Source organism: Pelobates fuscus, chromosome 5, assembly GCF_036172605.1.
Source record: "Pelobates fuscus isolate aPelFus1 chromosome 5, aPelFus1.pri, whole genome shotgun sequence".
In the NCBI taxonomy this organism is placed as follows: Eukaryota; Metazoa; Chordata; class Amphibia; order Anura; family Pelobatidae; genus Pelobates; species Pelobates fuscus.
Window position 1 is genome coordinate 152,435,635 of NC_086321.1, and position 24,912 is coordinate 152,460,546.

General features: G+C 41.1%; 1 protein-coding gene across 3 annotated transcripts in view; it reads left to right on the top strand.

Moving 5' to 3' along the window:
• Positions 1–24,912, top strand: part of CABIN1 (calcineurin binding protein 1) — a 163,230-nt gene that overhangs the window by 125,362 nt on the left and 12,956 nt on the right. For all 3 annotated transcript variants that reach the window (XM_063454503.1, XM_063454504.1, XM_063454505.1), the window contains exons 30-33: positions 11,551–11,714; positions 12,579–12,675; positions 13,215–13,814; positions 20,812–20,886. In XM_063454503.1, coding sequence (XP_063310573.1) covers positions 11,551–11,714; positions 12,579–12,675; positions 13,215–13,814; positions 20,812–20,886 — 936 coding nt within the window. The remainder of the gene's footprint in view (positions 1–11,550; positions 11,715–12,578; positions 12,676–13,214; positions 13,815–20,811; positions 20,887–24,912) is intronic.

Genomic DNA, 24,912 nt, shown 5'->3' on the forward strand with positions numbered 1-24,912 from the left:
ATGCTGAAATACCCATCCATGACCTATTTTCAATGCCCTGGCTGAGGGGCATTGAAAATAGGTACATGGCCCTGTCCATCGTCCCTTTGGTGCAGTTGTCCTGTCCCCTTAGCAGAAAAACACCCCCAAAGCATAATGTTTCCACCTCCATGTTTGACGGTGCGGATGGTGTTCTTGGGGTCATATGCAGCATTCCTCCTCCTCCAAACACGGCGAGTTGAGTTGATGCCAAAGAACTTGATTTTGGTCTCATCTGACCACAACACTTTCACACAGTTCTCCTCTGAATCATTCAGATGTTCATTGGTAAACCTGCGGGCGCTGCAGGATTTCAGTCCTTCATGGTGGAGTGTGTTACCAATTGTTTACTTGGTGGCTATGGTCCCAGCTGCCTTGAGATCATTAACAAGATCCTCCTGTGTAGTTCTGGGCTGATTCCTCACCGTTCTCATGATCATTGAAAACCCACGAGGTGAGATCTTGCAAGGAGCACCAGACCGAGAGAGACTGACACCTTAATCATCTGTTCGCACCTAATTATTTCAAGTGTTTTCCTGGGTGGCCGACGAGTTGGCGACCATCTTGTCACATGAAAGCAGGCAGCAGACGTAGAGTGCATGGAACTAAAATGGGACAGACTAACTCGCGAACACCGCTGAACTCATACCATCGTCTGCTTCTTTTCTAAGTGAGCTAGGAGAGCACGAACTAGGCGAATAATCACTACTTATGAGCCAGGGGAACTGTTCAGTATTTCTTTCGTTTTGGGACTCCTGAAAGTGTCCTGCTACCACTTTTCTTATGGAACTATTTTGCGCAGACACCACGTGTGCGTTCAGTCATAACTTTACCCCGATGGCAATTCGGCTGTATTTGTGGGATCTGAGCTCTATTTGGACACTTTGGGCACTCAGATCCAAGCTATCTGGGGATATAGGACTTGTGGTTGTCCATTGTAATATTTTGTATGTTTAAGGGTGTTTATTTTGTGCATCATACCTCTGTGCCTGGGAGATAATTAGTTTAAGCAGAGTACACTCAATTAGCTCCCAGACACAGGGTGTCTGTACTGAACTGTATGCAGACCCCCTGCTGGGTGTCTCTGTATAAATTGCATGTACCATGTCCCATTAAAGAGGATCACTCCCAGCATAAAGTCTTGGCTAATGTCTGTGTGGGAAAGTTATAACCACTGAGCAGTTATACTCTCTGCAGGAGAGCTTTAATAACTAGAAGCTGGATCAATCACCCTGTTTCAGGTTGGGAAGTGACGGCGAGATCCCAGCCAAGTCGCGGCGTCTAGGGGACAGAGCGCTGATGGTGTCCCGGCGATAGCTAGGGAGCGTGCATGGCGGAGGTACCCAGTCGGGGTGCCAGGCAGTCCGCCACAGTCTGTATTTGTTTGTGTGTGTCTGTATCTGCGTGTCTGTGTGTCAGGGAGTGTGTCTGTTTAGGTTACAGGCCCCCTCCGATCGCACGGGAAAGTTTTTTATTACTCACCTTTTTTTTCCAATACTGTGCCGGTTTCGCCACGTCTGGTCCCACCTCCATGGCTGAGATAATCAATTTTGATGATCTCAGCTAAGCCATGCAGGAAATGCTGTGCTGTGCTAATCAACATCTCATTGTAGAGAATCAATGCATCTCTATGGGGAACATTCAGTACCTCCATGTAGAAAGTAGGTGCTGCACACAGTGCAACACTGGAGTAGGTATCACTTCCATTGGCAGTCTGAGTGTCTGTCACTAGAGGTGTTACTAGGCAGAACTATGCTTACATTAAAAAGCCTGCAGAGACACGATATAGACACCTGAACCATTGTATTAAGCTGTAGTGGTTCTGGTGACTACAGTGTCCCTTTAAGAATTAATATTTCCACTAGCAATGGGCTATCGATCGATCTATCTATCTATCTATCTATCTATCTAGCCAATGGCATATTTCTCTGAAAATAAGACCAGGTCTTATATAAATGTTAGCTCCAATAGAGGAGCAATGGGGATGTCTTATTTTTTCATGCACAACAATCTACATTTATTAATTTATTCCTCCCCCCATGTGTCTCTTATCCCTAGCCCCCCTAAATGTGTGTCTCTCTCCTAGCCCCCCTCCATGTGTCTCTCTCTCCCCTAGCCCCCCCCCCTCTCGATGTCTCTCTCCCCCCCTAGCATCCCCTCTATGTGTCTCCATCCCCTCCCCCATTAGTCCGATTATCTCCGTCCCCTCCTGTACCTGTTCATGGCTGCTGCAGTACCCGTCTGACAAGAAGTGCTCTCTCAGTGAGCACCTCCTGTCAGCCGTGGCGATCTGTAGGAGGGGAGCAGCACGGCACAGTGCTCCCCTCCAGCCGGTCACCTGGCATTCGCGGGCCCCAGGTTGGTGTGGCTGTACACAGGCCCTGAAGCTAAGGCAGTGTCCCACGGTCGCAGGGGTTGGCATGACGACCGGTCCCGGGTTGCAGCTGCGACCGTGTTAGGTACGCCACTGGGTCAAAATAGTATTCCCTTGTAACGGACGTACTAAATACGTCCGTCTGGCTGATAATCTTAACTGGAGCTTATTTTTGGGATAGGGCTTATATTACGAGCATCCTGAGAAATCATGCTAGGGCTTATTTTACGAGGCGTGATGTACATTTAACTATAAACTCCTATGCAGCAACATACAGCAATATATTTTTATACCTCATCTTCCTCTTTCTGTAGTATTATAGATAATCATTAGGAAGATTATTTGAATCTGGTATAATTAAAGTTTTTACTGGTACTATAGATCAATCTGTGTTTGTTTGCCTGCCTTGTTTTTTCTTTTCTTCCCCTTTTTTTGTCAGAGATACTGCTATCTATTACATTGTCACAATAGACTGTAAAGGAGAATGATACATTCTTGTTTTCCTTAAAATAAGCTAGTGCTGGGCCCTTTTATTCCTCCAAATAAACTGCATTATGTATATATTTAACATGTAGTTTAGCTGTTTGTACACACAGCCTGTATGTACACAGCTTGCTAGGTGCATTAGCTCTGTGCCTGTGTGCGTGGGTGTACATGTAGGAGGATACTCTTGCAGTGTGTGATTGGTTGCCCCTGGCTATGGGCGGCTCTAAGGAAGCTCACATACACACAGATCCACACACACTAACAAGCTGGACTAGTGCAGGGTCAGGAGGGAAGAGGGGGGTGCGTGGGTGTGAAGCGGAAGGCAGTGTAAGATACAGACAGCCTGTCACTGCTGCTCCTCTCAGCCCCTGGTGCTGCTTCCTAGGCTGTGCCAGGCCTGAGCTGCATACCTTTCCTCCCTGCACACTCTCTCTTACACACCCTACGGGTTGCACCCCAATATCAAGTAGCCTGAAGTCATTCGGTGGGGATGTGTAACTGGAGGGGCCTTTCCTCACTGTGATGGTGAGTTATTTGGCAAAGCAGATGTGCAATCTACTTGTGTGTCATTGTGTGCTTTTACCTTGAACACAAGCACAGTTTAAATATAGATATGTATGAGTCAGTCTGTTCGCGGAGATAGGTGAGTGTAAGGCTCGAAATGTATACAAATACTGAGTGCAGATTAATATTCATTGTGCATTTAAAGTTTTCATGTTTTTTAATTTATATCAATGAGAGACGATAACATAAAAAAAAGTTGATTGCAACATAATATATTTGTTTCTGGTATTTTGGGGTTTATAATTCAGCTTTGCATAATTGTCAGTGCACTGATTGTTTTTTTTTTGTTTTTTTTATATAATATGTATGCAATGTGTAATGTTAGTCTTCCTGAGGCCATCAGTGATACATTTTGTGAATTTTTATGCTTTCGTGCACATTTTGTTTTTATACGTTTGTGTTTGAGTTTGTGCATCTATAAGTGTTTGTAGAAGGACGACCTCTTCCCATTTGGCTGAGTGACTTTTCCTGCCTGTCTATAAATAGCACTTGTTCCACTTTCTGAAGTTCTGTAGGGATGGGGCCCAACAATCTCCCTTATAACTGTAGGATGTGTGTGGGATTGGGGGATTAATTTGAGCTTCTAAAACAGACAAAGGTATATAGTTCTTCCATCCATTATCATTCCTTTCTCCCTACACCTCAAAGCCCCCTCTTGTGAAAGTACAGCTTCTCTCTCTTTCTTTCTCTCTCTCTCTCTCATCTTCTTTATGATGCTCTGCTTTATTCCCCCTTGCTGTAACTCTGTTGATCTTTCTCTCTCTCCCTGCTTCCCTCCCACCCTCGCCTGCTTTAGTAGCAGAGCTGGCTGTGTTCCTGTGTTTGCTGTTTGGTTTTCTCTGCGGGTACACACACAGGAAAAGAATGAATTATTCAACAGCATTGGACTTTCTCAGCTCCCTAAAGTCTAGAACTGATGCCTTTCAAGTCAGAGAGAAGGCAAAACCAAAATTCATTTCCAAAAGCAAGGACACCTCCTACCCCTTCCTCCACCCGGATTTCCCTCCCAGTGCTGTACCTTCCGAACATTACATTCTGCAGGTAGCAGAATAACACACTGAATGCCATGATGTCTAGGCAGACACACATACCGGTACTTCTAAACATGCTTCACTAGAGACAACAAACTCGTGTTGAAGCAAGGTACACTTGTAAAAGTGTGAATGCAAATGATTATGGAGAGGAGAATTTGTTGCAAGGCAGACTTCACTTGTAATCAGAAACACTAGAGCAACAGATGGCTTGTATATGTCCCAACCACTGTCATCTTGGGTTTGGTTACATTGGCTAAAGAACAGCAATGTTAGATCCATTCTTTTTACCTGTGCTCTGGAGACACATGGTAGACTGCCAAAGCACCATTCAAAGAAAAAGAGACATTTAGGTTAAGCCTCTCCCTTTTTTGCAGCACTACTCTTCTCTTTTACAGACTTTATACTGGCCATGGCCAGTATGTAAGGAATGCGCCCCGTCCAGTTTTGGGTGACAGTTCATGTTCGATGTGACAGGGAATTTCAGATTCTTTATAATTTGGTAGCCAAGCATAACTTAAAGGAACACTATAGTCACCTAAACAACTTTAGCTTAATGAAGCCGTTTTAGTGCAGAAATCATGCTTCTCAGGTTTCACTGCTCAATTCGCTGCCATTTAGGAGTTAAATCACTTTGTTTCTGTTTATGCAGCCCTTGTCACACCTCCCCTGACTCTGATTGACACAGTCTGCATGAAAAAAATAATTGGTTTCACTTTCTATCAGATGTAAGTTACCTTAAAGGACCACTATAGTGCCAGGAAAACAAACTTGTTTTCCTGGCACAATCGTGTTAATAGGACCCCCCCACCCTCAGGGTCCCACTCTCGCCGGGCACTAGGGGGAGGAAGGGGTTAAATTCTTACCTTTCTCCAGCACCGGGCTCCCTCTGCGCTGGGGACTCTCCTCCTCCTTTTGAAGTCATCGGGTGAATGCACAATTCTCAATGCTTTCCTATGGACGCTGGCGTCTTCTCATTGTGAAAATCACGGGTAGAAGCGCGGAAGTGCCTCTAGCGGCTGTCAATGAGAGCCACTAGAGGCTAGATAAACCCATATGTAAACATAGCAGTTTCTCTGAAACTGCTATGTTTACAGCAGGCAGGGTTAACCCTAGATGGACCTGGCACCCAGACCACTTATTTGAGCTGAAGTAGTCCTGGTGCCTATAGTGATCCTTTAAACAATTGTATCTCTTTCTCTGTAAATTGAACTTTAATCACATACAGGAGGCTCTTGCAGGGTCTAGCAAGCTTTTAACATAGCAGGGGATAAGAAAATATAAATTAAACAGAACTTGCAATAAAGGAAGGATAAACTTTAGGTGACAAGAAGTGTTTAGGAAGGCTGTGCAAGTCACATGCAGGCAGGTGCAACTAGGGTTCATAAACAAAGTGATTTAACTCCTAAATGGCAGAGAGTAGAGAGACTGCAGGGACATGATCTATACACCAAAACTGCTTAATTAAGCTAGAGTTGTTTTGGTGACTATAATGTCCCTTTAACATATGTCTTGGCAGAGTTTTGACGCACATTCCAAAATTCCATCTTGTATAATGCAACTAGCTGCTAATGATATTACTTCATAATCAATTACAGTTGATGCTGATAGTAATATTACATAATCAGTGACACTAGTCTGATAATAGTAATACTACATAATCAGTGACACCAGCTGATGATAGGAATACTACATAAGTGACACTAGTCTGATAATAGTAATACTCCATAATCAGTGATACTAGCTGATAATACTAATGTTCCATAATCAATAACACTAGATAATAATAGTAATGTTCCATAATCAATAACACTAGCTGATAATAGTAATACTCCATAATCAATTACACTAGCCTGATAATAGTAATACTCCATAATCAGTTATACTAGCTGATAATAGTAATACTCCATAATCAGTGACACTAGCTGATAATAGTTGTAACGGATCACCTGGCACCCCGACTTGGTACCTCCGTTAATGGATGCTCCTAGTGCTTCCTGAGGGCTCCAAGCACTCTGGCAGACACCATAATCACCGAATCCAAGAAACCTTTAAATTCTCCCAAGCGTATGAATGCTGTAGACCATTGAATAGGAACCATATGAATAGGCTTGTACCCCTAGCAGTCAACTGGAACAGCATACAATAAATCCTTCCCCCAATAATGAGACGACACATCACTTTGAGGTTAAAACAGGAACTCTCGACTGGCTCATCCAGCCTGGCTTTTATTACACTAATCCACATACAGGCCACACCCAGGGGGAGGCATAAAATAACCAATCACATACATGGTTCAGCCCACACATCCCCTCCCCTCAGATAACATTAAACTCAATTATCCGGTACACTTTTTCAGCCAAGTTCTGGATGTACCCCAAAACCCGGGGGTACACCTTTAAATCCAGCATCGCTGGATAGCCCTTATTCAGGGGGACAACATATCCAAAATTCAAGTAATTCGGATGAATGGTTCGTGAGATATGGGGTTCCAAAGATTTGACCGACCGCATGGGTAAAGTATCCGAAAACAGTTCCATGCATTTTGGCCCTGCGGTCGGTCACAAACAAGGGAATGAAAACAGGCGAATTGCCTGTGTTATAGAGCCTGGAGAGGGTTTGAATGAATTCCCTTGTTTATGGGGTTCTTTCTACCGAACGGCGGGTCATTCGGTAGTTTCCATACGAATTTCTGGAAGTATGGAGGTCTCAGCGGTGTTTGCCTAGTCAAGTGTCCGATTTTAGTTCCAGACACTCGACGGCAAAACACCGCTGTTCGGTAGTTTAAGATGGCCGCCGCCACGTGTTTGTTTCCCGAATGGCGGCCACCCAGAGGACAAAGAATACATTACACGGATTGCCAATTACCCGTTTGCAACATTGTTGCAAACTGTAATTGGAGGCACACTTATTCCTGGGTGGTCTGGTTGTTCGGTAGTTTCACTCAATATAATAAATGGAGTGATTCTACCGAACAATCAGTTGAATGCTGCATACATATCCCAGGTTAAACTTAATACACATATAATATTACAGGCAGTACACTAGAATATGTATCACAGTCTTAAAGGGACAGTAGTCCCAAAAGTCCCAATATGTCCATAGATGCTGTTAAAACGGCCAGTAGCAGCAATATACAGTACAATATGCCCCAAATAACCCAGGGGCCATAGTCAGTAGGTAGGAGGCTAGCAAACAGGCTTCTCCAGGGCCCAGTGGCGAGGTTGGTTTCGCCACAATAGTAATACTCCATAATTAGTCACATTAGCTCATAATAATAATACTCCATAATCAGTGATACTAGCTGTGTGACGGACCGCCTGGCACCCCGACTAGATACCTCTGTCAGTCGCTGCTTCCTTGTACATGCGAGCACCATAAGCACTGCACGGGAACACCATAACCACCGTAAACCCCACAAACCGCCACAGCTTGGTTGGGGTGTCGCTGTCCTCCACCCACCCTGGAATCAAGACCAGAATGCAGCTTCAAGTGGGTAGACCTCTCCTAGTCCAGAGAGCGAAGCAGGCTGCTCTTATAAGAGCAAGTGTTGTGATCCAAGGGAATATAGTGTTTATAGCAATCCCCAGAGTGTGAATATAGCTCTCCAATCCCCCAAACATGAGCCTAGACTTCATGAAGGGCAAAACGAATCTCTTTTAATGGTAGCCACAACTGGCCTTTTATGACAGTCCCCATGCAAGGGGCACTCCCCCCTGGACATGAGAGTAAACCACAGTAGAAACAAATACACAATCACGTTGGCTCTCAGATCCATGACACTCCCATACAAACTAGGTCAATCCCTCCCCTATGCCTGGGAGATAATTGAGTCAAGCACTATACGAAACTCAATTATCTCCAAACACAAAAACACACATTTTTATAAAACCCCAAAAGTACCTTAAAATACATATAAAAAAAACACAAAAATCTCCTGATAGCCCCGATCTGGGTGAACAACATATACAAAAATCACCCAGATCGGTTATGGGGTTCAGGAATTTCCTTGAAGTCATAGTTTTGGCTGACCGCACGCATGGTCCCATGCCCAAAAGAGTTCCATAGAATCACGGCTAAGTGCCGCTGGGGGACCGACCGCGAACCGAAAGGTTTTCATGCCGAAAATAGTTCCAGGGCATTTGTCCCCCTGAAGTCTATTCGCGGTTTTGGTCTATGCGATCGGCCACCAGTGAGTGCCAAACCAGAGGAACCAGGCAAAATAAAATATGGATCTTTATAGTCGCTGACCTGGCCCATAGTCTTTTGGCAGGAGGCTGTTAAGTAGGCACCTCCAAGAACACGTGACAAGGCTCAGTTCGTCACAAGCTGATAATAGTAATACTCCATAATAAGTGACACTAGCTGATAATAGTGATACTAACTGATAATACTAATACTCCATAATCAATGATACTAGCTGATAATAGTAATATTCCATAATCAGTGACACTAACTGATAAGTCATACTCCATAATCAGTCATACTAACTGATAATACTAATACTCCATACTCAGTGACACTAGCTGATAATAGTAATACTTCATAATCAGTCATACTAACTGATAATACTAATACTCCATAATCAATGATACTAGCTGATAATAGTAATATTCCATAATCAGTGACACTAACTGATAATAGTCATACTCCATAATCAGTGACACTGGTCTGATAATAGTAATACTGAATAATCAGTGACACTAGCTGATAATAGTAATACTCCATAATCAGTGAAGCTAGCTGATAACAGTAATACTCCATAATCAGTTATACTTGCTGATAATAGTAGTAATCCATAATCAGTTATACTAGCTGATAACAGTAATACTCCATAATCAGTGATACTAGCTGATAATAGTCATTCTCCATAATCAGTGACACTAGTCCGATAATCGTAGTGCTCCATAATCAGTCACATTAGCTGATAATAGTAATACTCCATAATCAGTGAAGCTAGCTGATAACAGTAATACTCCATAATCAGTTATACTTGCTGATAATAGTAGCAATCCATAATCAGTTATACTAGCTGATAATAGTAATACTCCATAATCAGTGAAACTAGCTGATAATAGTCATACTCCATAATCAGTGATACTAGCTGATAACAGTAATACTCCATAATCAGTTATACTTGCTGATAATAGTAATACTCCATAATCAGTCACATTAGCTGATAATAGTAATACTCCAAAATTAATGACACTAGCTGATAATAGTCATACTCCATAATCAGTGGCACTAGTCTGATAATCGTAGTGCTCCATAATCAGTCACATTAGCTGATAATAGTAATATTCCATAATCAGTGACACTAGCTGATAATAGTCATACTTCATAATCAGTGACACTAGTCTGATAATAGTTATTCTCCATAATCAGTGACACTAGCTCTTAATAGTGATACTAGCTGATAATAGTAATACTCCATAAAAAGTTACACTAGCTGATAATGTATACTCCATAATCAGTGACACTCGCTGATAATAGTAATATTCCATAATCAGTGACACTAGCTAATAATATCAATACTCCATAATCAGTGACACTAGCTGATAATAGTAATACTCCATAATCAGACAGTGACACTATCCGATAATAGTAATACTCCATAATCAGACAGTGACACTATCCGATAATAGTAATACTCCATAATCAGGGATACTTGCTAATAATATTAATACTCCATAATCAGTGACACTAGCTGATAATGTTAATACTTCATAATCAGTGATACTAGCTGATAATAGTCATACTCCATAATCAGTGACACTAGCTGATAATAGTAATAATCCATAATCAGACAGTGACACTATCCGATAATAGTAATACTCCATAATCAGGGATACTTGCTAATAATATTAATACTCCATAATCAGTGACACTAGCTGATAATGTTAATACTTCATAATCAGTGATACTAGCTGATAATAGTCATACTCCATAATCAGTGACACTAGCTGATAATAGTAATACTCCATAATCAGACAGTGACACTATCCGATAATAGTAATACTCCATAATCAGGGATACTTGCTAATAATATTAGTACTCCATAATCAGTGACACTAGCTGATAATGTTAATACACCATAATCAGATTATTAGCTGTTGATGGTAATACGCAATATTCAAGGTCACTAGTGGCTGTTATTAATACTCTGTAGTGAGCCGTGAAAAAGTCAAGCAGCCGCTCTTAAGTGATGTCTTCACTGAAGATATGATGTATCCACTGCTCATTCAACCTCCGTTTTGTTTTTTTTAAGCAAAGCACCCTTTCATTTTGTACTGCATAAATATAGCGTGACAATTAGGAATAAATGCTAGTTCCTTATCTCCCCATTGTCTCCCCCTCCCTTATTCCACACCCCTTTCTCCCACGCCTGCTCGATCAAGATGTTTGGGTGGCTTACTAATTAGCCACAATCAAACTTATCCACAAGCAATCAAAATAGCCAGACAGATCATGTGTAATATATAGCCAACAGCTCAGAGAGTAGGTTATAAAAGAATGGAATCCAGATGGGTCAAGTGATAGAGTGACATGAAGTGAATACAGTCGAGGATTTTATATTAAGTTATCATGTCCAGAATATTCTTAAAGTTAGTTTTACTCTAAAAACAATTAAAATGTTATACTTTTCTAATATTGTGTTTGTTCACGTTATATTACATATATTTGTCCTTTGACAGTGTAAGATTAGCCAGAGGCAATGGATGATATTGTCTGTGCACTAGGCCCAAGGCTACCTCTTCTCTTACTTTGTGTAAACATTCTCTGCTTCTTTATATATTTTTTCTATCGGGGTCTACTATATGTGCCCTGTGCAGATGCAAACAGGTCCCAGAAGGCACAATGTGGGTTAGCATGACATTCTCTAGAGATATGCAACATGTGACCTGTTCTTCTAATGCATAAGGTATCAATCTGCACTTATTGCGATGAAGAAACAGCACTTATTTTGCGCAAGAAAAGTAACATCTCCGGCAACCTGTCCTCTATTCCCAATATTCTCTCCGGTCTATTCTCTGATACCATTATATTCTCTTACTATAATATTCATCTTTCTTGCAGGGAATCTGGCGTATACCTGTGGATGATATAGATCGCCCTGGCAGCTTTGCTTCTCATATGAACCGCTCTGTAGTGCTTCTTCTGAATGTTCTGGCTCAGCTCAAGGACTCCAACACACTGTTGAAAATTTCGTGTATGCTGCAAAGGACCCCTGACCAGGGGAAGTGAGTGTCTCTTATACTCAACCTCGCCAAACTTGGTGTGCCCAATGTCTGTTTACTAAAACATCGTTAGTCAATATTTGATCTTTGTTTCAGTTCAGAACTCCTCCACTAGTTATTTAGATATGTCTAATCAGGTTTAAAGTTACAAATCTAAAATATATAAGTATAGGTGCTAATAGGAGCTGTATAGAGGGAGTATGATCCCCTGCCCTTAGTCTAAAATATAGATGTCAAGCTGTATTCTGAAGCTGGTCTGGGGGCACTGTCAGTATTGCACCTAGTGCTGCAATGTAAAATATCACAGTTCAAGAGAAACTGCAATGTTTTTATTGCAGCACTAAGTCTGCCTCCAGTGGCTTTCTACTAGAGGCGCTTCCTAGATTTTAACAGACTTTGTTTCCGGTAACTGACATTGGATGTCCTCACACTCTGATGAGGGCATCCAGCATCAGCTATTCTTCCATAGGAAGCATTGATGCAATGCTTTCCTATGAGGAGGCCTAATGCGCGCGCGTATTCCTGGCACTATAGTGTCCCTTTAAGTTTGTCAAATCTTCATAAGGGTGTGCACTCATGGCCGGCGCTACCATTAGGCGGCCTTAGGGCGCACAGGCCCTGGGGGCACAAAATCAGGCTGACCGGAAGGAGGGAAGCGCACTGCGCTCCCCTCCAGCCGGTTAATACTTGTAGCGTGGCCGAGCGTAGCCCTTACCGTCCTGCATTTTTATTACACTTTTAGATTATAGTGGTATCTGCAGGATTTCTTAGCAATTCAATGTATGCTTATTGCAAGCATGCATTAGCTTTTTCTTTTTAGTACAAGATGTATATACTGAGTTTAACATGTGCTCTTCATGTCTGCAGGAAATATTTACGGGATGTCGATCGTCAAGTCTTGGCACAGAGAGCTTTCATTCTCACCGTGAAAGTGTTGGAGGACACTCTGAGTGACCTGTCTGGGGTACGAGCAGAGGGTCCCTCTTTTGTCTATTCTGTTAGAACATTGTGGCAATGATCCTGCTATCTTGATTTATTTGTAATTCCTAAAGTCTTGTGAATATGCAGTATTGAAGATTGTGTTTTAGGTGTCTTGTAATGCATAATCTCTTAGTAGGAAAAATTATCTGACAAACTACCTGTTGGCTCCATATGCAGTTTTCGAAATCCAAACATTTTCTAATATGCAGAGAGCAAAGAGTTTTCCTACACCAGATATTTATAACCAATAAACCGATTAAATTACATCAGATCTGTTAACTGAAATAGTAAAAATATTTGCTATTATATTTATTTACGCTACTCTATTTTTTGTCATTGGTCTGGCAAATAGTATTATTAGATGTGGAAATCTTTTTAACACAAAATGGGGCCTGCATCCAAACCACTTAATTGTGCTACAGTTCTCCTAATGCACCACTGAAATACATTATGCAGAATGTGTTTTTATACTGTGACTATGCTGCATACTGTGACTAAGTTATTGTACGTGTTTCACATCAGGAGCCATATAATTCAGACCCCAGTCAGACGGCTCCCATGACAACGGACGTGTCTGGCCGGCCCGCTTCAGAGGACCGGAAAGATGTACCACCAAGGAAAAGCTCTGTGTTGTGTGAAGGGGTGGCCTCAAGGCCTGAAAATGGGGCAAAGGACATGGTGCATAGCTCTGGCTCTCAAGCTATGGATACTGGGGATCCTAGGATTTTAAAAGAGATGACCAGGCCTCAAACTGCTGAACCAATGGACCATGGTGGGCAATCCTGTGATCCTGATAGACAAGGAGACCAATGCAGAAAAGAGACAATTAAAGTGATAAAGGACAAGGGTCCTGAGGGTCCAGAGCTGTCTCTGGAGGAACTGAGCATTAGCTCTAAGCATCATCAGCCTGCTAGCAGTAGGGCCTCAGTACAGCCCCAGCATCCAAACACTGAGGATCCTCCGCCAAGAGTCAATCGAAAACGAAAGTTGCCAGACACCGAGAGCAGTAAAACCCTACTTCTTGAAGCTTACCGTGTCTGGCAGCAAGGACAAAAAGTTACGACATATGACTTGAGCAAGATTGAGAAAATCATGTGTAAAACATACATGTTGATCAAACAGGTGAGTAGTCTCTTTTTGCAAACCGTTGTTTCTTGAAATGTATATAGTTTAAGATCCCTTTTGACAGTTAGAGAAATGTGATCTTATATATCAAAGAGAAGTATACAGCTTGTATCATGCAAACCTTTACATCTGAAGAGTCATAAACTCAATGGGCTGTATTAATGATTGACAGAGTACTAATTACTAATGGCAGTACTGCACAGTGTGGAATTTGTCTCCTGAAATTTGTCAAACCTTTAGCTAAATCGACCGGCTGGGCAGACAATGGAGCTGGCCACCCACTCTGGCAAGCATGGAGGATGCTGGCTCAGGGAGCATTGTAGCCAGTCAGCCACCATGGGAGCATCAATGTGGTCAGCTGAGGCAGCGCATGAGGGAGCAGTGATCTTACTGCAGTTCCACTCTGCTCCCTTGCGCTGTATAGTAATGCAGGGAGCCGGACTATGACGTCATTCCCGCCCCGGCATCACTACAGAGAGCAGAGAGGAGCTGCAGGTAGGTTACTGCTCCCTCACACACAGGAAGAAAAAGCAGCCCCACTGGACCCCAGGGAAAGATCCACTCAGCTCTCCCAAACGTAGGGAGGCTGGGTGGATTAAAATTAAAAATGTAAATTTGTGAATGTGTGAAAAAATGTGTGTGTGTGTGTATGCCTCTGTCAGTGTATGAGTGTGCTTATGTCTCTGTCAGTATGTGTGTGTATGCCTCTATAAGTGTGTGTGTCTGTCAGAGTGTGTGTGTCTGTTTAGGTACCTGCCCCCCTCCGATCACATGAGATGTTTTTACTTACCTTTTTTCCGGTTTCACCTCCAAAGCTGAGATCATCAATCCTTAAGAAAAGCACTGGGAAGATATTATGCAGAGCATGGAGACTTGGAACATAGGGGCTGCACACTGTGCAGCACTGACACGGGACTCTTTAGTGGCTGTCTGAGTGACTGTCACTAGAGGTCTTATTATGCAGCAATATAAACTGCCTTTTCTCTGAAAATGCAGCGTTTACATTGAAAAGGCTACAGTGACAGGCTATAGACATCATAACAACTACATTCATCTGTAGTGGTTCTGTTGACTATCGTGTCCCTTTAAGAATCGTATATTTCTCGTTGTAAATTAAACTTTGCTAGTTTAAAAAAAAAAAAAACTGTCTCCTAACTTTTTTATCTGGCTCCTAGATTCCAAACAAATGTGTCAAGCCCCCCACCCCGCTCCATTTCTAACGTAAAAAGCTGTAACGATCACCTTTATTCCAGTGCTGCGCATCTGTATGAGCATGGAGATGCTAAACGTGCAACTCTAGTGCCAATTTGAGTGACTGCCAGTGGAGGTGTACCTAGGCAGCAATGTAAACACTGCCTTTTCTCTGAAAAGACAGTGTTTACATTAAAATGCCTGCAGGGACAGGCTATACTCACCAGAACAACTCCATTAAGCTGTAGTTGTTCAGGTGACTATAGTGTCCCTTTAAATATCCAAACTTTAGCTATAGCTGAGTTGGAGATTTTTATAATTACGTTTTTGCAAAACTGTGCAATTTGTTTTTCATTTCATACTATTTGCTGTTTAGTGTATGAACCCCATACTGTTTTGTTTTTTTTTTCTATGTTTGGTGTGGGTTTAAAAAAAAAAAGAAGCAATTTTAACTTAATTTGCACCCAACTTTGTATTTTTGATTATTGATTGGTTATCAGGTTTTTGTCTTTTTGTGAAAAGTGGGGCCAGATGACTCTATAATGTTAGGAATACAACTTTGCATTCCTAACACTATAAATTCCCCTTAAAGTTATGTAGGCATACCTGGAACATTTCAATCAATGTTAAACTCTTGGTAAAATAAGTTATCAAACTTAAATGGGCACTCTAAGCACCTTAATCACTACAACACATTTTAGTTGCTCTAATGTGAATAGTCTTTGGATGTTGACCTCCTAATTTGCATCAGACAATTTTTGGGTGATTTGACTGGGACTTCCCAGCAAATACTGCCTGGCCTCTCTGCTACAGATGAGAGAGCTCAGGCAGGTTAATTGCTGTCTGCCTGTCATTGCCTCCTATAGTTGGATGACGAACGCAGACATCCACACTTTTAAATTAGCTGCATTCCAAAAAACATAAAGTCGCATTTTTTGTTAAGTGACACATACTTGGCAACAATAGCTAAAGCTGCTTTGTATTAAAATCACTACATTTTAACCCATGGCAATTAAAATAAGGGAAAACCCGGCAATGCACGGAGCCCTAGTGGGATAAGGGAATACAAGGCCAACCTGTTCGCAGACGACGTACTACTAACCCTGACGCAGCCACTGTGGTCATTACCGAATTTGCTAACCGAAATACGAACTTATGGGAACATGTCCTACTATAAGTTAAACGTAACGAAAACACAGGCCATGGGGGTGGGACTACCCAACCGAGTGATAGAACAGCTTAAAACTGCTTTTCCCCTGGACTTGCAGAACGATTACCTCACTTTCCTAGGCTTACAGATACCCAAACACACAGCACATCTACATTAACTAAATTATGACAGACTACTGGCCGACATCTCGGAAACTCTGAAAGGGTGGGTAGACTGGCGGCTCTAAAAATGGTGATACTGCCAAAATGTCTCTATTTAGTCCAGACCCTCCAGATGCCAGTGCCCCACACTTACTTGGGCAAGCTCCAGCAGATCTTTACATGGTTCGTGTGGGCAAACCGGAAAATTAGAGTTGCTACGGAAGTATTATGTAAGACAATGGACAGAGGTGGATTGGGGATGCCTGACGTGAGGCTGTACTACAGGGCGGCACTACTGTCCACGGCTGTCTTGGCATACAAAAGAGATGATAGGCCACAATGGGTGGAGATAGAATCGGCCCGGGCAAGCCCTCAGACGTGAAATATCTTGGGACGATACAAATATCCAACTGGGACGCACAAAACAATGGTCACTATCAACCCCAATCTACAGCCTACACCTAGCTAACCCCTCACTAGATCACCGACCATGGGTATACAATGGTCAAACACCAATACCAATCCAACAAACTAATGCACTATCCTGAACTACAAAGGGTATACCAGCTACCACACCACACGTTGTTCTCCTACCTACAGTTAAAATCCATGTTAGAAAAGAAGACAAACGAGGCTGTCTCAAAGCCTCTGGAACACATCACAAATATTTGTGCATCAGGGACTATTCCCAACAAACTACTCTCATGCATGTATGTACACGACCCTAAATGACAACCCCTCGACCGAGACGACAGAAAGGTTCAGGGCCGCATGGCAGGAGGACATAAATAAAACCTTCACTACAGAACAATGGCATTTACAGCACATAAAGGCAGGTCAAGATGTGCCTCACACCTGGAGTTAAAGGGACACTATACTCACCCAGACCACTTCAGTTTAATGAAGTGGTCTGAGTGCCAGGTCACCCAGGTTTTAACCCTTCAGATGTAAACATAGCATTTTCAGAGAAACTGCTGTGTTTACATTGCAGGGTTAATCCAGCCTCTAGTGGCTGTCTTCCTGACAGCTGCTAGAGGCGCTTCTGTGATGCTGGATGCGAAAATCGCATCCAGCGTGCAGAACGTCCATAGGAAAGCATTGAGAAATGCTTTCCTATAGACTGTTTAAATGCGCGCGCGGCTCTTGCGCGCATGCGCATTCCGCTCCAAGGGAGCCCGGCACTGGATAAAGGTAAGTGGCTGAAGGGGTTTTAACCCCTTCAGCGCCAAGGAAGGAGGGCCCTGAGGGTGGGGGGTCCTAAGGATGATATAAAGTCAGGAAAACGAGTTTGTTTTCCTGACACTATAGTGATCCTTTAATGAGAAAAATTCAATATAGGTGGTACATGGTACCAACTAGACTAGCAGGTATGTACCCTCAGGTGTCAAAACACTGCTGGAGGTGCGGGGAAGGCGAAGGAACAATGTACCGCATATGGTGGACATGCAGATATATTAGGCCATACTGGGGAGAGGTGGAGGGAATCATCAAGGAAGCATTACAAATCCAGATCGACCTCCAACCAGAGTGCGGGTTGTTATTTATGACACTTAAGTACAAAAAACCCCAAGCATTGCTGATGTACCACATACTAATTGCAGCAAACACATTGATAGCGAGAGCCTGGAAGCAGGTAGAGATACCAACGAAATAGGCACTGATACGCCATATCACACTGAATATTGATTATGAAACAAAGCTTTACACACAAGGTGGCAAAACAACTCATAGGATAGCAGCAAAAATGTGGTGGGACAAATATCTTGGTAGGGAGGGGGGAGCTGGAAGCAGGGAAAGGCACGATCTATGAAGTATGGAAGGGGAAGGAAGAAAGGGGGGGAAAAGCTATATAAGGAAGGAAATGGCGGGGGGGGGTGTCAAACACAGGGGCGATAAAGGGAGGCCGAGCGGAAGGAAATTCCTTAAAGGACCACTATAGTGCCAGTAAAACAAACTCGTTTTCCTTGCACTATAGGGTCATTAAGTCCCCCCTCCTGCTTGGCGGGTTTTTCTGAAACTGCTATGTTTTTAGCTGCAGGGTTAAAACTAGAGGGACCTGGCTCCCAGACCACTTCATTGAGCTGGAGTGGTCTGGGTGCCTATAGTGGTCCTTTAACCCCTTAAGGACACATGACATGTGTGACATGTCATGATTCCCTTTTATTCCAGAAGCTTGGTCCTTAAGGGGTTAAGGGCGGTAACGAACAACAGGATGATACCCATACTGTACATAGTTAAGACATACAACACTTGTTAGCTAACAGCCTAGTAAAATAGAAATCACACTAGATAAGATAACCTCAAAGGGGAGGACAACTAGTTATACCCAACATATCAAATACTCATGGAAGGCATTGCTATGCCTCGCGAATGTTAGCTGCTGAAGAGATGTGAGCTGATGTCTTATCCTTACCCTCTTTTTTGTTCTGTATCCCATGCTTAACATGTATCACATGTATAAAAATTCAATAAAATATAATTGGAAAAAAATCAATCACAACATTGTGCAGTAGTGGTTATGGTGTTTAGAGTGGAACCCTAATATACCTTGGTAAAAATTATACTCAATCTCTACATCTTTTTGAAAGTGACAAATACCAGGATTCTTATGCTGCATTGATTTCTTATATAATTATTTTTATGACCGGCTATGTTAGTTGTGAAAAATGCACTCTGATTCTTGTGATGCAGGAGACTGCTCTCTGTTTGCTGAGAACATTATCTTGATCTAACAAGGATGGTAAATATACAGGATTGTAAGCTTTACCCATGTGTGTTATATTGGGTATTAGATAATTAGCAGGCATTCCCCTGTTATTGTCATAGGAGATTGCAATATTCCCATGGTTTTCTATTATTTTACATGGCAGTTGCCCTTGGGTTGTCACAGAAGATAACATGCTGTGTATAACTGTGTCACAGAGCGTCTCTGGATTTCTTATTACAGTCGGTTGGTAAGAAAAGATTTCTGAGCTTTAACCCCTTAAGGACACATGACGTGTGTGACACGTCATGATTCCCTTTTATTCCAAAAGTTTGGTCCTTAAGGGGTTAAAGGAACACTCTAAGCTCCAAGACCACTACAGCATTTTAGAAAAGTTTGACTTTTTACCGGAGACCTCTGGGGACTGCTCCTTGTCTCCACTACTTCCATGAACAGCCAAAGGTTCTCTGTAAACGCTAAGCCTGAGGGTGCAGGGCTTAGCTCATTGGCGGAAGCGATCAGTTGATGCTTTCAGCCGATGAGCAAGTCCTACATTGTAGAGCTTAACTCCGGAGAGATGATGGACACATCTGCTTAGCAGCTTCTGTCTCTCCATAGGAAGTTGGAATAGCCAGGAAGTGGATCTGGCATACCATTGAAAAGAAGTAAAAAGGTTTGACTACTTACAATCGGAAGGGGTGCCATCAAGCATGATTAAGGTCCCAGATGGTGACTGAATTGTCGCCCTGTGTAATGCTTTATTAAAAAGCTGTTAAATTAATTTAGCTGAGTGCCTTTTTTGATTTTTTTTTTTTTTTTTTTAAGGAATACTATAGTCACCCAGACCACTCTTTCTCAGTGAAGTGTTCTGGGTGCACTGCCCCTATCCCCTTAAACCTGTATTTTAACATATTTTAACATGATAACGATACAGTGTTTAATATATTTGTATATTGCTACAGTCTGTTTATATAACTTTGTGGTTATTTATAACATGATGTATAATACTGGTCACCTTGGTAACTTCAAATATTGCATTTGCTGTCATGGAACTGTGATTAAAGTTTATTAGATCCATACTCGTATGCTTCTGCAAGGGGTTGTGAATGACCAGAATGTCTCCTGCTCCGCATTTGTAAAATGAATTGCTGCATGCACCAGGAGCATAATGCCCCAGTGCTATTTGGCTATATTAATGTGAATTGTGAAGCCTTGCACTCGCTCTACTACCACTGGTTGCAATACAGCTTCTCATCTGTGAATTATTCAATAAAGTGTGCCTTTTCAGGAATTATGAGTGAATTGTATATTTGAAACCAAAATAGTATAATTGAAACAGCTAACCAGATACATTTTCAGATTATTATTTTTTTGTCTTTTAAAATTCACTTTGAGTTCCTGACAATTAACTCTTCAGTTTTTAACCCTGACACTGTTTGATGATGATAAGTGAGTTATTCATTACAGTTCTGCTCTTGTCTGTAGGAAGCAGGCTGTAAGTGTATGTATACCCGTAAATAGCAGTCTGTCTCTGGGTGTATCTTCAATGTAGATGTCTGTTCCTATGTATCACAGTGGGTAACTAACTGATTCTACATGTATCTAACACAGCAAGTATTGCACTGTATCTCTGTTTCCCTGTGAGTTTATGGTAAACCACTTTCGCCCCCTGCATCTGTTAACCCACAGGTTCCATTGTTCTTAGCCAGCCATATGCTTGAGATAACTTGTCCAACTGACTTTCTATACATTGTAGGCACCTAACATACCCACTTTTTTATCTTTCAGGTGGATGAAGGCACTGCTCTAGAGCAAGCAATTAAATTCTGCCAAGTTCAAATGGGAGCTGCTGCTCAAAAACAGGTGAGCAACGGAACAGGATGGGGCAATGAGTCTGAACACAAGGGGGTGCGCATGTGGAATATATTTAAAATATGTAGGGATTCAGGTGGATTCTTGCAGAGCATTATCTGCTGCATGTAAATTGGGTATCCTAGTCTGTGCGTGCTGTGTTTGTGACAGCCATAGACACATCAGGACACAAAGTGTATTTACTAGCAGATTACACAGTGCTTTGGGAGGTTAGGTTGTACTTTAACAAAAAAACAAAACACTATTTGCGTTAATCATATAAGAAAATGAAGAATAATTAGCTTCTAAACCAAGTTTAAAAAGTGGTTGTGTTTTATTTTACTAAATTAAAGTTTGCCAATTAACACATTTGTAACTAACCCTCTCCCCAAATAGTATTTGTTTTCTTCATTTCAATCTAGTAGCTTCAAATTGGACCCTTCACTGTAGAACTGCCACCATTGCTTTTTTTTTTTTTCTTCCTGAATCTTTTTACACTATTTACTAGTTGTGGGAAATGCATGAGAATACTGAATAGGCCACTGTGGAAGATTTAATGAGCATTTCTATGTCAGCATGGTCTCCTTCTAGTACATGCCTGAAAATTTACAAATTAATATTCTTGCCTTTCATGTAGAGCTAACGCATATATCTCTTTTGAATGGTTAGGGGTTGCCAAAGTAACAAACACCAAAATAAAAAGTTTTTTATTATTGGAGAAATATATAAATGAGGTTAGGCTGTTTTTACTCTCATATGTGTTTATGTACTTATATGCATATACAATATAAATATGTAGAGTAAAGTGTTAAGATAAATAGAAAGACGTGTAGTGTTTGTGTGTATATTATGGGTATATATAATATATGGATGTGTGCGTGAAATTCTAATTGTCTCTTAATTACCTTGGAAAGGTAGGTTCTGTTCTAAAAAACTCAGAACCCCTCTTGCAGGACTGGGTTCAACATATCCATGTCTGAACAGTCATGAGTCATAAATGGGTTAGTTGCTTCAACAGTTTGAGCACTAAAGTATTAAGCAGATATGTAATTTTATTATTTCTTTATTAGTCTAAAATGCATTGTTGCCATAGCAGCAGAAAAGGCCTCTGCCCTATTAGAGCCCTCTCCTTGTGTGACTTGACTATGAGCTAGAATTAATCCGATCTGCAGGAAATTGTAGCAAAATGATGTGATCAAATAATAATGACTGCATGTGGTTTGGGTATTCCAAAAATATATACGGTACACTTTTTAAGGAGTGTGAGGACATAGGTATGGTTTTCTGATAGCAGTCTTGCAATGTGGTAGTTATACAGATTTTATGTTTAGAAAAATAGGTGGAGCAATGCTTTCAATATAAATATATAAATATATATATTTACTTCCTTGCATCAGATCTTGATATCTGGCCACATTCGTTTTGTTCTCCTCTGTCAATGATGTCTGTAGATTTTGATGTATAGATTGTGGATAATTCATCTTGGCAACTAGAATGGAAGCTTGCTTAAGCTTAGCCCAGTATTGCACAGCTTTCCATAAACACTTCCTGTAAAGAGAGCCCTATTTAGGCTCTCTTTATTGCAAGTTCTGTTTAATTAAGATTTTCTTATCCCCTGCTATGTTAATAGCTTGCTAGACCCTGCAAGAGCCTCCTGTATGTGATTGAAGTTCAATTTAGAGATTGAGATACAATTATTTAAGGTAAATTACATCTGTTGGAAAGTGAAACCAGTTTTTTTTTGTCATGCCGGATCTGTCAATCATAGCCAGGGGAGGTGTGGCTAGGGCTGCATAAACAGAAGCAAAGTGATTTAACTCCTAAATGACAGTGAATTGAGCAGTGAAATTGCAGGGGAATGATCTATACACTAAAACTGCTTTATTTAGCTAAAGTAATTTAAGTGACTATAGTGTTCCTTTAACTGTATTTTGACGAGACACCTATTGCTGTGAGACACCCCAGTGACTGCTACATATGCAAGAGAAGCATTACATGCTTGGCTCTCACTTTATATGAACATGCGCAACACTGGCTGCAGGTGGACTAATGGGCTGGAGAACTATGCTATGCCATTAGTGGTATCCAACCAGATAGAAAGTGAAACAACAATATGAGAAATGTGGGAGCAGTAGCTCATTGGGTAAAGAACAGTCATGCAATGCACAAGCTTTTTGCCGCAACAGATTGCCTAGGTAAAAGTAAGTAGGTCATAGGATGCATCATATATTTACATTAATCGTCCCTGACAAAGCCAAAATTGCTCTTGAAAAATATGAGCCTGTTGTACAACATAAATGACTATGTGGAGCAGCACACTAACCACCACTTAACAAAGCAGTAAGCTTGTTTTACCTTGTTATACATCTTCAGGACAAGTGTGATTATTTTATTTTTATTTATTTTTTTAGATTTTAATCTTGATTGTTTTTTGTTTTTTTCTTCAAATATTATTGACCAAACAATATAATCATATACAAACCTGAAAATACCAGTGCATATAAACAAAAGACAAAAAAAAATCTAAAACAATACATAGGACAATTAACATTTTCTTGCAACGAGAGGGGGGGAGGCTCTCGGTCATATATCATATCATCATGGGAAAAAACAGCAACATTGATAATATAGTAAGTAAGCATGTCAGGGAGGAATCACCTATCAAAGCTTTAATATTCGCTCAATCCATTGTTCATATTCATAATGAGATGATCTACAGATGCCCATCTTCGTCCTTATTTGAAAGAAAAAAACGACAAGTGGGATTTATTGTTTGTAACCATGAGTTTAGACTTTTAGGGTTCTCTGTTTTCAATATGTATTTCCTAAGAGAGAACATATTTTCCTTTTTTAAGTGCACATTTCCTTGACATTGCCTGTAGCCATTGAGTTATATTGCTCACACACAAACCACAATAATATTTCTCAGATCTTTTCACTTTTCATTTTACTGTGAATGTTATTCAATAGTGATTTATGAACAGCTTTTCCATCTTAATGTGGGCACAGTCCACGTTTTGAAAGACCCTTATCCAACATGTTATGGCTCCTATGGACCATGACCACACACATGAAATTGAATTTATCGATAAAAATACATTTCTTTCTTTTTGTATCATTGTGCACCGCTAGCACATTATCTAATGGAAACAAATAGTTTACTTGCACATAAAAAAGTATGTAAATAATTTGACTATTTTTGCAAGAAATGTTATTATCCTCTCACGTTGTCCCAATGTATTCCCCCTTATGTAGTGATTGTTCCTATATGACCTAGTGCCTAGACTTAGTATATAGGGAAATACTCTCATTTGATCTTATACCCCCTAAAGAAGGTGCACGTAGTCTGCACAGAAACATGCGTCGGGTGTTTAGCACTGCACTTTATTGCACATTATGCACTATCTGCTCTAATACTCATTAACCTTTTTCACGTATCTATTTATCCCTATTATGTATAGCTAGTTTTAACAGGAAGAGAGGGTTGCTCTATATGTCTTTCCTGATTCCTAATTTTTAGTCGACAAGTACTCTGCCTATCTGTGGAGGCTATGGACCAAATAATCGATTTCACTAATGACAGCCCGCTGTTTAAATAGGCAATTGTATCCATTTGTTTGAGCATGTGTTACTTTGTGTCTTTATATTACACAGGAGACACATAGTAACCACTTTCTAAGAGACTGCGCCCTCATCCCTTTTTACTATTGTATTCCACACTAGACACCATTAAGGTGGTGTGAGATACTTAATGATCAATAGTAGATCTTGACCTATGTGAATAAAGCCTCAGATCATATATTGTTCTAATGCCTTGAGTAACTTGAGGAAGCATGAAAGAATTAGTGTTGGTATTCAAATGCAATTTTTGTGTTGGAATCTTCTAGTCTAGGTTTGATTTATTTTTTTCTACTTTGGAGCATAACCGTGGGTTACTTTTATATCTAGGTACGTATAATTACATTTTGAGGGCTTCTTTATATAAACCCCACAGCTCTTCCCATCCCTTTTGGAAGAGCAATTAACTAGTGTTTGTAT